This window comes from Brachypodium distachyon, chromosome 1 (genome assembly GCF_000005505.3).
Source record: "Brachypodium distachyon strain Bd21 chromosome 1, Brachypodium_distachyon_v3.0, whole genome shotgun sequence".
Lineage (NCBI taxonomy): Eukaryota > Viridiplantae > Streptophyta > Magnoliopsida > Poales > Poaceae > Brachypodium > Brachypodium distachyon.
The window spans coordinates 73,348,428-73,358,786 of NC_016131.3; the positions used below are offsets into that span (position 1 = coordinate 73,348,428).

The 10,359-nt window shown below is 47.6% G+C and overlaps 4 protein-coding genes across 4 annotated transcripts; all 4 read left to right on the forward strand.

The window, feature by feature from the left end:
- The first annotated feature begins 39 nt into the window (after window positions 1–39).
- LOC104581892 (zinc finger protein 2) lies at window positions 40–956 on the forward strand. The gene has a single exon (XM_010230966.3). It carries the CDS (start codon window positions 296–298, stop codon window positions 692–694), a length of 399 nt encoding a protein of 132 aa, XP_010229268.1. The 5' UTR covers window positions 40–295; the 3' UTR covers window positions 695–956.
- A 1,073-nt stretch (window positions 957–2,029) lies between these two features.
- Window positions 2,030–5,828, forward strand: LOC100831775 (DNA polymerase delta small subunit). The gene is made up of 14 exons (XM_003558863.4): window positions 2,030–2,212; window positions 2,284–2,413; window positions 2,958–3,064; window positions 3,151–3,274; window positions 3,392–3,496; window positions 3,608–3,723; window positions 3,809–3,892; window positions 3,989–4,057; window positions 4,276–4,347; window positions 4,455–4,546; window positions 4,626–4,753; window positions 4,871–4,972; window positions 5,035–5,102; window positions 5,352–5,828. The coding sequence occupies exons 1-14, from the start codon at window positions 2,180–2,182 to the stop codon at window positions 5,409–5,411; spliced, it is 1,290 nt and encodes a 429-aa protein (XP_003558911.1). The 5' UTR covers window positions 2,030–2,179; the 3' UTR covers window positions 5,412–5,828.
- Window positions 5,829–6,142: 314 nt separating this feature from the next.
- LOC104581893 lies at window positions 6,143–7,440 on the forward strand. The gene is made up of 2 exons (XM_010230968.3): window positions 6,143–6,384; window positions 7,004–7,440. The coding sequence occupies exons 1-2, from the start codon at window positions 6,242–6,244 to the stop codon at window positions 7,272–7,274; spliced, it is 414 nt and encodes a 137-aa protein (XP_010229270.1). The 5' UTR covers window positions 6,143–6,241; the 3' UTR covers window positions 7,275–7,440.
- Window positions 7,441–8,364: 924 nt separating this feature from the next.
- On the forward strand, window positions 8,365–9,698 carry LOC100833354. Its single transcript, XM_003562100.4, has 2 exons — window positions 8,365–8,923; window positions 9,052–9,698. The coding sequence occupies exons 1-2, from the start codon at window positions 8,486–8,488 to the stop codon at window positions 9,139–9,141; spliced, it is 528 nt and encodes a 175-aa protein (XP_003562148.2). The 5' UTR covers window positions 8,365–8,485; the 3' UTR covers window positions 9,142–9,698.
- Window positions 9,699–10,359: the final 661 nt, after the last annotated feature.

Consider the following 10,359-nt stretch of genomic DNA (forward strand, 5'->3'; position numbering starts at 1 on the left):
CCCTGACGTGCGAGTGGAAGCCCTACTCATGCTCGTCTTGGACCTCTCGCTTGAGTCAGCAGTAGTACTGCTACAGTGCCTGCTCTGATGGCTGTTGCTGTCAAAAATAGGAAAGGAAAAAAAGAAGAGTGGTACTACTAGTAGTAGTATCAAGCTCTATCATACTATCAGAGTTCCCGTGTTTGCTTCCAAATATAGAAGCGCCGCAGCCACCACTCTCGGCTATCTATCTACGGAGAGCATCTATCTATCTGTATCTATATCTATTGCAGCAGAATAGAAACTTAGAGCTGGGATGGAGAGGAGGGCGAAGCAGAAGCCGTCGTGGCAGCTGCAGGCGGCGGCAGATATCCAGACGTCGCCGGCGGCTCCGACGGCCCAACGACGGCTGTTCCGGTGCCTGTTCTGCGACAAGACGTTCCTCAAGTCGCAGGCGCTGGGCGGCCACCAGAACGCGCACCGCGAGGAGTCCCAAATGCTCGCCGCCGCCAGCGACCCATACGGCGCCGCCGACGGCCGGCCTTCCGATCCCACCGTCGCGTCTCACGGGGCTGATGCTGATGCCGGCCAGGACCAGGACGGGGAGTTGTTGACCCCGCGGCGGGGCTTCACGCTTCCTGATGGTGGTGGGCACGTCGTCGTCCGCCGCCCGAGGGCCTCCGGCGAGGAGCTGGACCTCGAGCTCCGCCTCTAGCCTTCTTGGATGCACTAGTGCAAATACGATCTGTAAAATACGTTCCACGTTTTCTGTCTTTGCTTAAGGCCTCTGCTCGATCTAGTGCTTAGAGCTCTGTACTTAGCTGATCGTTCTCGCGCTCAGGATTTTTTTTTCAGTTTGAGTAATAGTTTTGCCTGCTAGTATGGGAGCTTAAACTGAACCTGTGTATCATTTCCATGAAATGGAACAGGGCTTGTGCCTTTTTCTCTGAAAGAAAAATACTTTCTGCTACAGATTATTTTGGTTTAATAATTAGGAGTACTATTTCTTCTTGGTGTTAGATTTTGTGGTTGCTAGCAAGTCGATCGTTCTCCTTCTCTGTCAATTAATTGCCCGTGTGATGCAAGGAGACAGCCCGTACAACGGATGCGACAAAAATGACCAAGCGCCGGGGCGCCCGTGGGGCTTGGGCTTGCACTAGGTCGAGCTAGCCTGTGGAGAGATCGAAGGGACAGCACTAGTCAAAGTGTTGCAGATTTGTGATGTACTCCATCTAAGGCTGTAGCCAGGGACAAGTTTCCGTCTGCTTGATTGTGGGCACTGGTCACTGGTCGGCGGGTTCCTGCACAAATTAATTAGTACTAACAATCCTTCTGCCTTCGCTCGTTTTCTATTCCGTCGGTAGTCATTCAAATTTATCCAAATATCGATATATTTATGTTTAAAAATCGTATAAATACATGTAATATTTCATCATTTAATACGAAACCGAGAAAATAGTTTCTTTTACATGGATCGCAAATAGTTGTATACAAAATTTGGAGATCACATTGAAGTTGCTATAACCCCTAGGCTCTGGTATAGTGTGAAGGTGAACAGTTCCTCCAGCCGTACCAGCAATACTCTGAAAGCGATCGTACACAAAGTAGACATGCACAAGACAGCAGCAGGCCGCTGTTGCAAAAATGAAAGAAAGCTGGAGTACTCCTCCGTTCCTAAATTTGCACTAAAATTATTTAGGAATGGAGGGAATAGTTGTTTACTGTACTGACATGGGCTGCAAAAATGTCACTCGATCACGGTTACAAACAAGAGCACACAGGGAACTTCGCCTTCTGCCCGTCCAGAGGAAAAGAAACGAAATGAAAAAAAAATCAACAGGGTCACGGGACACGCAAACTTGGGTGTTTTGCCCTTTTGGGGCTTTGGGGCCATCGAGTCAGGTGGGCCGGAGACGTGCCGCCGTGAGTCAGAATCGGGCTGGGCCGCCAGAGCGCTCAAGCCTTCATGGCACCGGGACAGCCAGCCCAGGCCCACCGTCACGGACGCTGCCTGCACTGCGTCGATCAACCCAAATTCCTGGCGACGCCGCTGTGGCTGCCAAGCGCAAAACCGCCGACGGAGCGCGCTCGCGGCAGATAAATTTGGGGCTGGCGCGGGAGAAGTCGCCAAGCCACTGTGTTGCAGCTGAGGTTCCCCCAATTTTTCCCGCCACGCCCCGCCCGCCCGTCGCCGGTCGCCATGGAGAGGAAGCAAGCCGACTACAGCACCCTGGTAAGACCCGCCGCCACCCTTGTTTTGCTTCCTTCCATTCGTCCCCTCATCTGGGCTGACGGCGGTTGCAGGACGAGAGGTACACGATCCAGGGGGAGAGGTACCAGGGGCAGCAGTACAGCCACATCTACTTCACGCGGCTCCACCACATGCGCAACATCCTCCGCGCCCTCGTCCCCTCCCGGAAGCCGCACCTCCCTGGTAACCAGCACCTCACCTTTTCCTTCCCTCGGTGTATGGCTGCTGCCAGCTCGCTTGCAAGGCTCCCTAATTAATATTTCGAGGATAAGTTGGGCATGGGCTTGTTTGTGAGGCGATTTTGGGTAGAGATGGTTTCCAGTCCTGATTTCGGTGTTGGGTGTTATTTGAGGGGTTTGTGTGCATAGCTAATTCAGGCTGTATGCAGTATGCTTCTACGAAGTTTTGAAACTGGTAGCTACCAAGAGTGTTTTAATTGGTGGGAAAGCAAGCATATATACTTTGCACTGGAGTTAATATTGCTAAGGACTTCACCAACATTAGTAAGTCAGTGTGTGTTTATGATCTTAAATAAATGTGCCTTGTTAGTGAGATAAAAAAAATTGGATCCAATTGCTGGGTTTACTAATTCATGTATCTCCAATAATGATGTTTTTTATTGTGTAAGTTGATTTTAGTTCATGGCAGTGGTCACGCAACATGCACTCTTTTTGTGCATTAAGACTTAATAATAGAGAGTTTGAGTCATCCTTTTTCCATCTTGCAGTCACTACTGTGTTGGGACTTGAAGAAGGAAAGGATTGTGTGCTTGTTGGGACTTTATACAAGCACATGAAACTGAAGCCGTCTATTCTTGACGAATACTCCAAGGAGGTAATACAACATTAAAATAGCACTTCCTTGCATTCATTTATCTGTAATTAATTGAGGGGCCTCATCATGAACTATTTGCGCTACAGAGGTCTGCAATCCCTCTTGTTAAGCCACACAATTTCATGCATCCTGATGATAATCTCATTCTGGAAGATGAAAGTGGAAGAGTTGCCCTTGCAGGAGCCATATCTCCAGCAGCATATGTGACTGGTAAGTCTGACTGTCAGTTAAAAAACCTCAAGGCTTGTTTATTTATTGATGTATAATTTGTTCCACACTTTTAACCAAAATATCATCTGCCTTTGAAATACTCTCACTCACTTACAGGGGTTGTAGTAGCACTCCATGGGAAGGAAACAAGTGCTGGCAACTTCCTTGTTGAAGATGTTCTTGAGGCTGGTCTTCCTCCTCAAACTGCATTGCCTAGCATAAGTAATATTCTATGTATACTGCTGTGCTCTTTTTTCCACATTTCCTTACATGTTGTCTACAACTTCTTAATAATGCTAAAATGGCTCGGGTTCACATTCGTTTCTGTTACAGATGAGGACAAGTATGTTGTATTCGTGTCAGGGTTAAGCGTCGGGAGCAGCGCATTCAATCCTCTGCAGTTCCAACTTCTTATTGACCATATCACTGGGCATTTGGGTGATGAGAATGTATGCTATTCTTCTTTATAAAATGAGAATCATTCTATACTAGGTTGACATATTAATTTTGATGATCTCCCTTGGTATTAATTAGGAACAAGCCATAGCATCAAATATAGTTCGTGTTGTGGTGGTTGGAAATTCAGTACATATTGCACCAAGGTTCTTGAATGGTCAGGTAATGCCGTAATGGCATTCATTTCACATTTTTTTGGCTCTTCCATGTATTGTTTGCCTTTGGTAACTTGTAATAGTAGTATGCTATATCTTTCAGACTGTAGCGTCAAAAGATCAGCCTAGGATAGCCGAGCCAATCATAGAACTGGATATAATGCTGACTCAGGTTCAACTTTTCTATTCCCTCCGTCCAACAAAGGATGTCTCAACTTTGACTAAATTTGAATGCATCTATACACTAAGTCATGTCTAGATACATCCAACTTTTGACAAACTTGAGACATCTTTTGTTGGACGGAGGGAGTACCTTTTCTCCTCAAATTTTGCTAGTGAGGCTGTTCTGGCCTCTGTTGTCAATCTTGATCTAATCTATTTCCTCTGCAGCTTGTGGCGTCATTGCCTGTAGATATAATGCCAGGGTGCAATGATCCAGCAAATTTTTCTTTGCCTCAGCAGGTGGTCTCTTAACATGGATAAATAACTATGTATTTGTATTTGTATTAACAGCAATCAAGTGCAATTTTATGTATGCATGACTAACTCGCATTTTGCGCTGGTTGCAGCCTTTGCATAGATGCCTTTTCGCTGGAGCATCTACTTACAATACTTTTTCGTCATGTCCGAATCCACATCAGTTTGATCTTGACAATGTCAAGTTTAGTATCACTTCTTCTATAACTTTCTATAAATTAAAGCATCTTTGAGATTTCTTATGTAAGAAATTATGTATGTAGGTTTATTGGAACATCTGGCCAGAACATAGATGACCTCTACAGATACTCGGATGCGAAAGACAGGCTGGAATTCATGGAAAGAACATTGACATGGCGCCATCTTGCTCCAACTGCACCGAACAGCCTAGGTAACTGATTCGAACTCTGTGTTCACGTGAATTTCATAACGATTTAATGATCACTTATGGTAACGATGACATTATCCAAAACTAGATGATAATTCGTACATATATCGTTTTATCCAGGATGTTATCCATACACAGACAAGGACCCTTTCCTCATTGAAAGTTGTCCCCATGTTTACTTTGTCGGGAATCAAGATAGATATGAAACACGGCTGTTGCAAGGTACTACTTCATGATAGGTTCATATCTTTTTCATCACCCAACTTAACATCCTTGTTGCCCAGGATCCGAAAAACAGCAAGTGAGGCTAATCAGCATTCCGAGATTTAGCGATAGTGGAATAGCCGTCATGGTATGTACTGGTAGCTCGATGTCTGTTATATTTCCTCGCTTCCTTTCTTTTATACAATAATAACTGTATACAAGTTAGTAAATGGCGAGCTTTAAAAAATATTTGAATATCAAGTGTCCCATTTGTCACGTTTACACAGCAACTTTGTTCTCCTTTGTTTCTCTGTTTTTTTATACCCGCAATTGATTTTTTTTTATATGCACTTTATGATGGTAGTTTGCTAACAAGCATATCTGTATGCTAATACAGCTCAATTTGAGGAACTTGGAATGCAGCACCTTGAGTTTCTCGACAAACTTTGATTCGTGATTTCGCTCTAATTGCACGGAGTGCCAGAGGGTTTGGTGTAGCATGCTACTACGGACAGCTTTCATGAGGGAACAAAATATTGTGTGACCCATATATGCTCATGTAAAGAGTTACCTCAAAAGGATGTATTCGTAGCTCAACAGTTCTTTGTTAGTCGTGTGATGACCTAGGTTTCTCCGAATTAGGCCTGTTGGTAACCTTATCATGCTTCGATGTAGCTCACAAACAAGTAGAAGCTCGTGCTTCTTCTAATAGTCTCCATTAGCTGATTCATTTGTCAGATCTTGTATTTCTTGTCATCCATCTTGGCAAATGTACCAGTCTTGTTGAAAACAGATTGTGTTCTTGTGCAGTGTGTGTCTGGAAACACAGATGCAGGTATCCAGCACTGGAGTAACATGGACTAGGAAGTGCAAATTTAGCAATATGTCTTCACCAGCTGCAGAAAATGTAGTGTATTTTTCTATTCTGAATATGAGTAAGAACTAAGAACATATTTCTTGCGCTTATCATCCATTTTTGGGCAAAACAAAGACACATATTTTTCCTATATTCTTTATTAGAAGTAAAAGAAAATCTACCAAAAGAGACGTTGCTGAAAATGGATTTTTTTTTTCGTTTGTTTGCAGAATTTCCCAAGTAAAAAACTTTGAAACGCCTGTCTGAAAACTATTCCACTCCTAATCTGAAAACCCCAAGGCCCCAAATCTGCTGAACTCATACCCATCGTTCTGTGGCTACAGCTCATCGCAGCGAAGTGACAAAACCAGAGCTAACCGGACCCGCCGCATTTCAGTCTTCCTCGTTGGCCCGTTGCCCCCCTCGTCGCCATGGCCGCGCTCTGCCCCAACCGCGCCACGGCCCTCCCGTTCCTCCCGGCTCTTCGGTCCCCTCCTCGCCGGCTTTCGCCCACGGCCTTCGTAGCCTCCGTCGTCCGGCCCCGAGGTCCCCGCATCGTCCTTCGTGGTTCCAGGTGCGCACCGTATACTCTCCTCTTACCCTAGCGTTCTAATGGGCATCGTCTGGAGAGAGGGAAGGGGGGTAGGGATTTCGATTGTGATGCTCTCGTCCCTCGCTTTCTAAACTCATCTGTAAGCGCGGCCGTGCGGAGACAGAGGATGAAATGGGGGTGAATTCCTGTGACCTGTAAAAATTAAATTCGTAATGTCGCAGAAATGAACTGAATTATCTATGACATAGGCGCTCCCTTTTGGCCCATTCTCTGCTATTATGTGCTGTGGTAGGACTACCTAAGATGCATGGAGTACCTAAGATTATGTACTATGATGTACCCCGTGCTTCATGATGTATTGGTGTCAATTAATTAGGGGACGAAATTTAGGCTTATCTGATACACTAGATTCAGACTTCCACTGTGGGGCTTTGCAAAATTGGGATAACTATTAGGAAACAGGTACCTGCATGCTTGGAGCTTCAGCTCTCCATTTTCATCTGCAACAGCATGAATCATAGTCGTTGGGAGAGCTCATCCGTGCATAGATAGCCCCAACTCCCCGTGAACTTGCCTGCTCATCTTAACTGAACTGACAAGATTTACCTATCAGTTTCACTCTCGCTATTTTGGACTGCAGGCATCCTGATCTTCCGGCAAGAAATTCTGTATGGTTTGAGAATGCAACAATGTTGCGGACGGAGCACAAGAAGAAGGCTCTCTTTGCATCAGAGACAGATTCTCCTACCACCGACAGTTCAAAACGGAGCGACGACAACTCAAGCCCTCCAGATGGCCCACCTGTCCTCACCATTTTGGCTGGCATCATTGTGTTCTTTCTGGTCCTCTGGGTAATCGGATCGATCTTCACTTGGATTGTTGGTTTGGTCTTTGGGGCTGCGAAATCTTAGAAGTTGAGCCTTAGGGTAGTGCTGCACCTTTTCAGTTGTATATATTTGCTGTGAAGTTCCGCTTAACAGTTCCTGGATCATTCCATTTTATGATTTCTATTTGAAGTCTCGAATAATTAATTGCATTGCGTGTTATCATTGTTAGCAAAAGCTGTGGATTACTGCATCTTGCCGTTGTTTCTAGCCACATCTTACATGATATTGTGCTTCGTTGTGATGTTATATGTGCTTAGCTTCCATTAATTTCTTCTTCTGCTGCTCAATGTGCCCACAAGGGAAACCCTCTCTGAAAATCCATAAAACCCCTGGCTGCAGTTCTTTCATTCATTTGGGCGTGAAAGTGAGCCTGGTATCAACTCAAGTGTTGTTGCACTACCAGTACTACCTCACGGTACTCTACTGTGGACTGCTGCAGCTCATGTGGCTTTCCGTGCAAAACGGGTACGCCAATACAGTTTCTGAAACACAGGAGGATAGCATAGCATCGCATAAGATTTCGTCTCCTACTTCACACTATACCAGCCATTTATGACGAGGTCTGCTGTGCTCCTACGCTCCGTGCCGTACTGCCGTGCCACAGACAGAGCCTCAGCCGTGCAACGGCCGTGCCGATGTCAGAAAAATAAGATAAAAATCGCGGTACACAGTACACCACCCGCGATCATGCTCATCAGTTACACCATCGTTATCGCTAGCAGTCAGCAGATCCAGTTCCTAACGGCCTGAATCCTCCCCTTCATGGATTCCTCGTGCCATCGTCAGGACCATGTAGGTAGTAAGCTCTCCCCCGATGATGATGCCGGGATCTCCTTCCGTTTTTCGCTCGCGGGGTCACGGGCACAGACCCCAGTCCCCAGAGCCACAGCGACCGCACGGGCCACACGGGGGAAAGCGCTCACTCTTTTTATTTTTGACAGCAGGGGAAAGCTCTCACTCACTCACTCCGAGGAGCCCGAGATTGAGATGCGATCGAGGTCAAGTCAGCCGGGCCAGGTGCCGACCACGTACGACCGGCGCCTGCATCGCGTGGCCGCGTGTGGGATCCCACCTACCCGCAACGGCTATATTCCTCCCGAACCCCGCGCGCTTTATAATCTTCCGCCCCGTTTCTCCCTTTCCCGGTCTCTCTCCCGCTCCTCCATCCGCTCACTCGCCAATCACCATCGGCCCCGCATCCCAGAGTTCCTGACGCCCCAACGGCTACTGTTGCTATGCTGTGCCGCCATTCAATGGCAACGACGCCCACGCGGCAATCGCAGAGCGGCCTTGCAGTGCCGGCGCCGGTGTCGGTGCAGCACGTGGCGAAGGCGTCCTCGGACGAGCTGCTCCGCAAGTTCGCCGACCCGGAGGACGACGACGACAAGCCGCGGCACCCGGCGCCGCCACGCCGCAGCTTCAAGCGCTCGTCCAGGCGCGTGGCGTCGGGGCTGTCCGCGAGGGACTCCGGATCCGCGGCGGGGACGGAGCTGGCCGCGCCCCCCAAGCGGCGCCGGAGCCTCGGCGGATCCAGCGAGTGGCGGGCTGGGCTGCTGCTGCCCACTACAACCAAGGCCGGGTCTGCTGCTCGGAAAGGAAGCGCGGCCCGACGGGGCGGAGCTGCTCGGCTCGACGAGGCCGGCATCGGCCTCCTCCTCGCCGCGCTGGAGCGGGTAAATTAATTGGCCGGCTGAATCCCCTGATCAAGCTAACTAATTTTACTTCTCTTTTGATATTTCTGGATCTTTCGTTCGCGTTGATTGATGTCTGTATTGTCTGTGGCTCTGTGTGTGGTGATCAGACGTGGAGGAAGACGGTGGCGGGGGCGTCCAAGATGTTCGTGGAGAGGCACCGGACCAACCACGTGCAGCTCATCAGCGACATGGTCTGATGGAGCTGGCTCTGAGCCGGCCCATCAGGGCTCAGGCGACAAGCTAAGCTAGCTAGCTGCTCACCATTTTCTGATGTTCGTGGAGTAGTTTCTACGAATCGAATTCGTTTTCATTCATTGGGTCTTGGTAGGATTTAGCGGAATAAAAATGGCAGAGAAGAAGGAAGCGAATCGAACCTGCAGCTACGTCACGTTGCTCCGTGTGGTTCAGTTCAGCTTCTTGGTTTCCTACTGCCGTTGTGTGCTTGCTTGTGTTTTTATTCCCTCCAATGCGTCGATGAAGCGTCGTCGGCGAGTACCGTGTTGTAAATTCAAGTTTGCAAATTTTCTACCAGGCATATATGCTAGATGGATCTTCATCTTCCAGTGTATATATGTTTAGTTTGATAGTTTCCTTATGTTCCAGCTCGTACGTGCAGTTTTTTCCCATGATCATGTGAATCGTAGTAGAGGAGACAGAGAGGGGTCGTTGCCTGCCGATGACAGGCGAGTCCACGGTGCCAGTGCTGTTGCGGGGAATAGTCTCTTGTGAAGCTAATTGAGCCTTAAATTTGTGTGTGTTGGGCTGTAATAGAGTTGCTGTGCTGAATGGGCCAGCAGGGCCACCCTGTGTGTGTCCACACAATGCTCTTTTCTTTTGTGCATCACGTTTCGGCCCAGTTGTTTGGTCTACTCGTCGTATATTCCTGTACTTGTCTTTTGGTTTTGGAAGTCCACACACATGATATGCTCGTCGTATAACAGAACTTGTGAATGTCCTTTTGACGGTGATACTTCTGAACTTGAAGTTTCAGGAAACGATACGCAGAGAAGAAACCCACCAAGCTCCAACGTCCAAATTACACGAAGAAACAAAACAAACACATGTATCACACTCACAGATACCTTTGAAAGCCCGCAAGCAAACACGGCGTTGCATGTGGTTACTACGTTGCTTGCTCCAAATTGTGCATCACAAAAAATGACCTCTGGTTTGCTCAACAGAAATAAAAAGGTCTCTGGTTCTCTTTTACTCAGTTCGTGAAAGTTTCTTGCAGGAGCTAAGCGCGCCTGCTTTCTTATCTCTTCTACTTTTGACGCGGAGCCTCCACTGGCTGATTAAACATCACCAGATCCGGAAGGTAAAGGCCGGCGGCTAAAGGATAAAATGGTGACCGATATGATCCCAATCCTTATATCCGCACCCAGCAAACCCCCCTGGCTAAGGCAGTACAGCAC

Excerpts from the sequence above, each read along its gene's own strand:
- LOC104581892 (XM_010230966.3), top strand. The coding sequence starts at position 296 with ATGGAGAGGAGGGCGAAGCAGAAGCCGTCGTGGCAGCTGCAGGCGGCG.
- LOC100831775 (XM_003558863.4), top strand. The coding sequence starts at position 2,180 with ATGGAGAGGAAGCAAGCCGACTACAGCACCCTG. Across the intron at positions 3,275-3,391 it reads TCCAGCAGCATATGTGACTG|GGGTTGTAGTAGCACTCCAT; the intron begins GTAAGTCTGACT and ends ACTCACTTACAG. Across the intron at positions 4,058-4,275 it reads TGGATATAATGCTGACTCAG|CTTGTGGCGTCATTGCCTGT; the intron begins GTTCAACTTTTC and ends TTTCCTCTGCAG.
- LOC104581893 (XM_010230968.3), top strand. The coding sequence starts at position 6,242 with ATGGCCGCGCTCTGCCCCAACCGCGCCACGGCCCTCCCGTTCCTCCCG. Across the intron at positions 6,385-7,003 it reads ATCGTCCTTCGTGGTTCCAG|GCATCCTGATCTTCCGGCAA; the intron begins GTGCGCACCGTA and ends TTTGGACTGCAG.
- LOC100833354 (XM_003562100.4), top strand. The coding sequence starts at position 8,486 with ATGCTGTGCCGCCATTCAATGGCAACGACGCCCACGCGGCAATCGCAG. Across the intron at positions 8,924-9,051 it reads TCCTCGCCGCGCTGGAGCGG|ACGTGGAGGAAGACGGTGGC; the intron begins GTAAATTAATTG and ends TGTGGTGATCAG.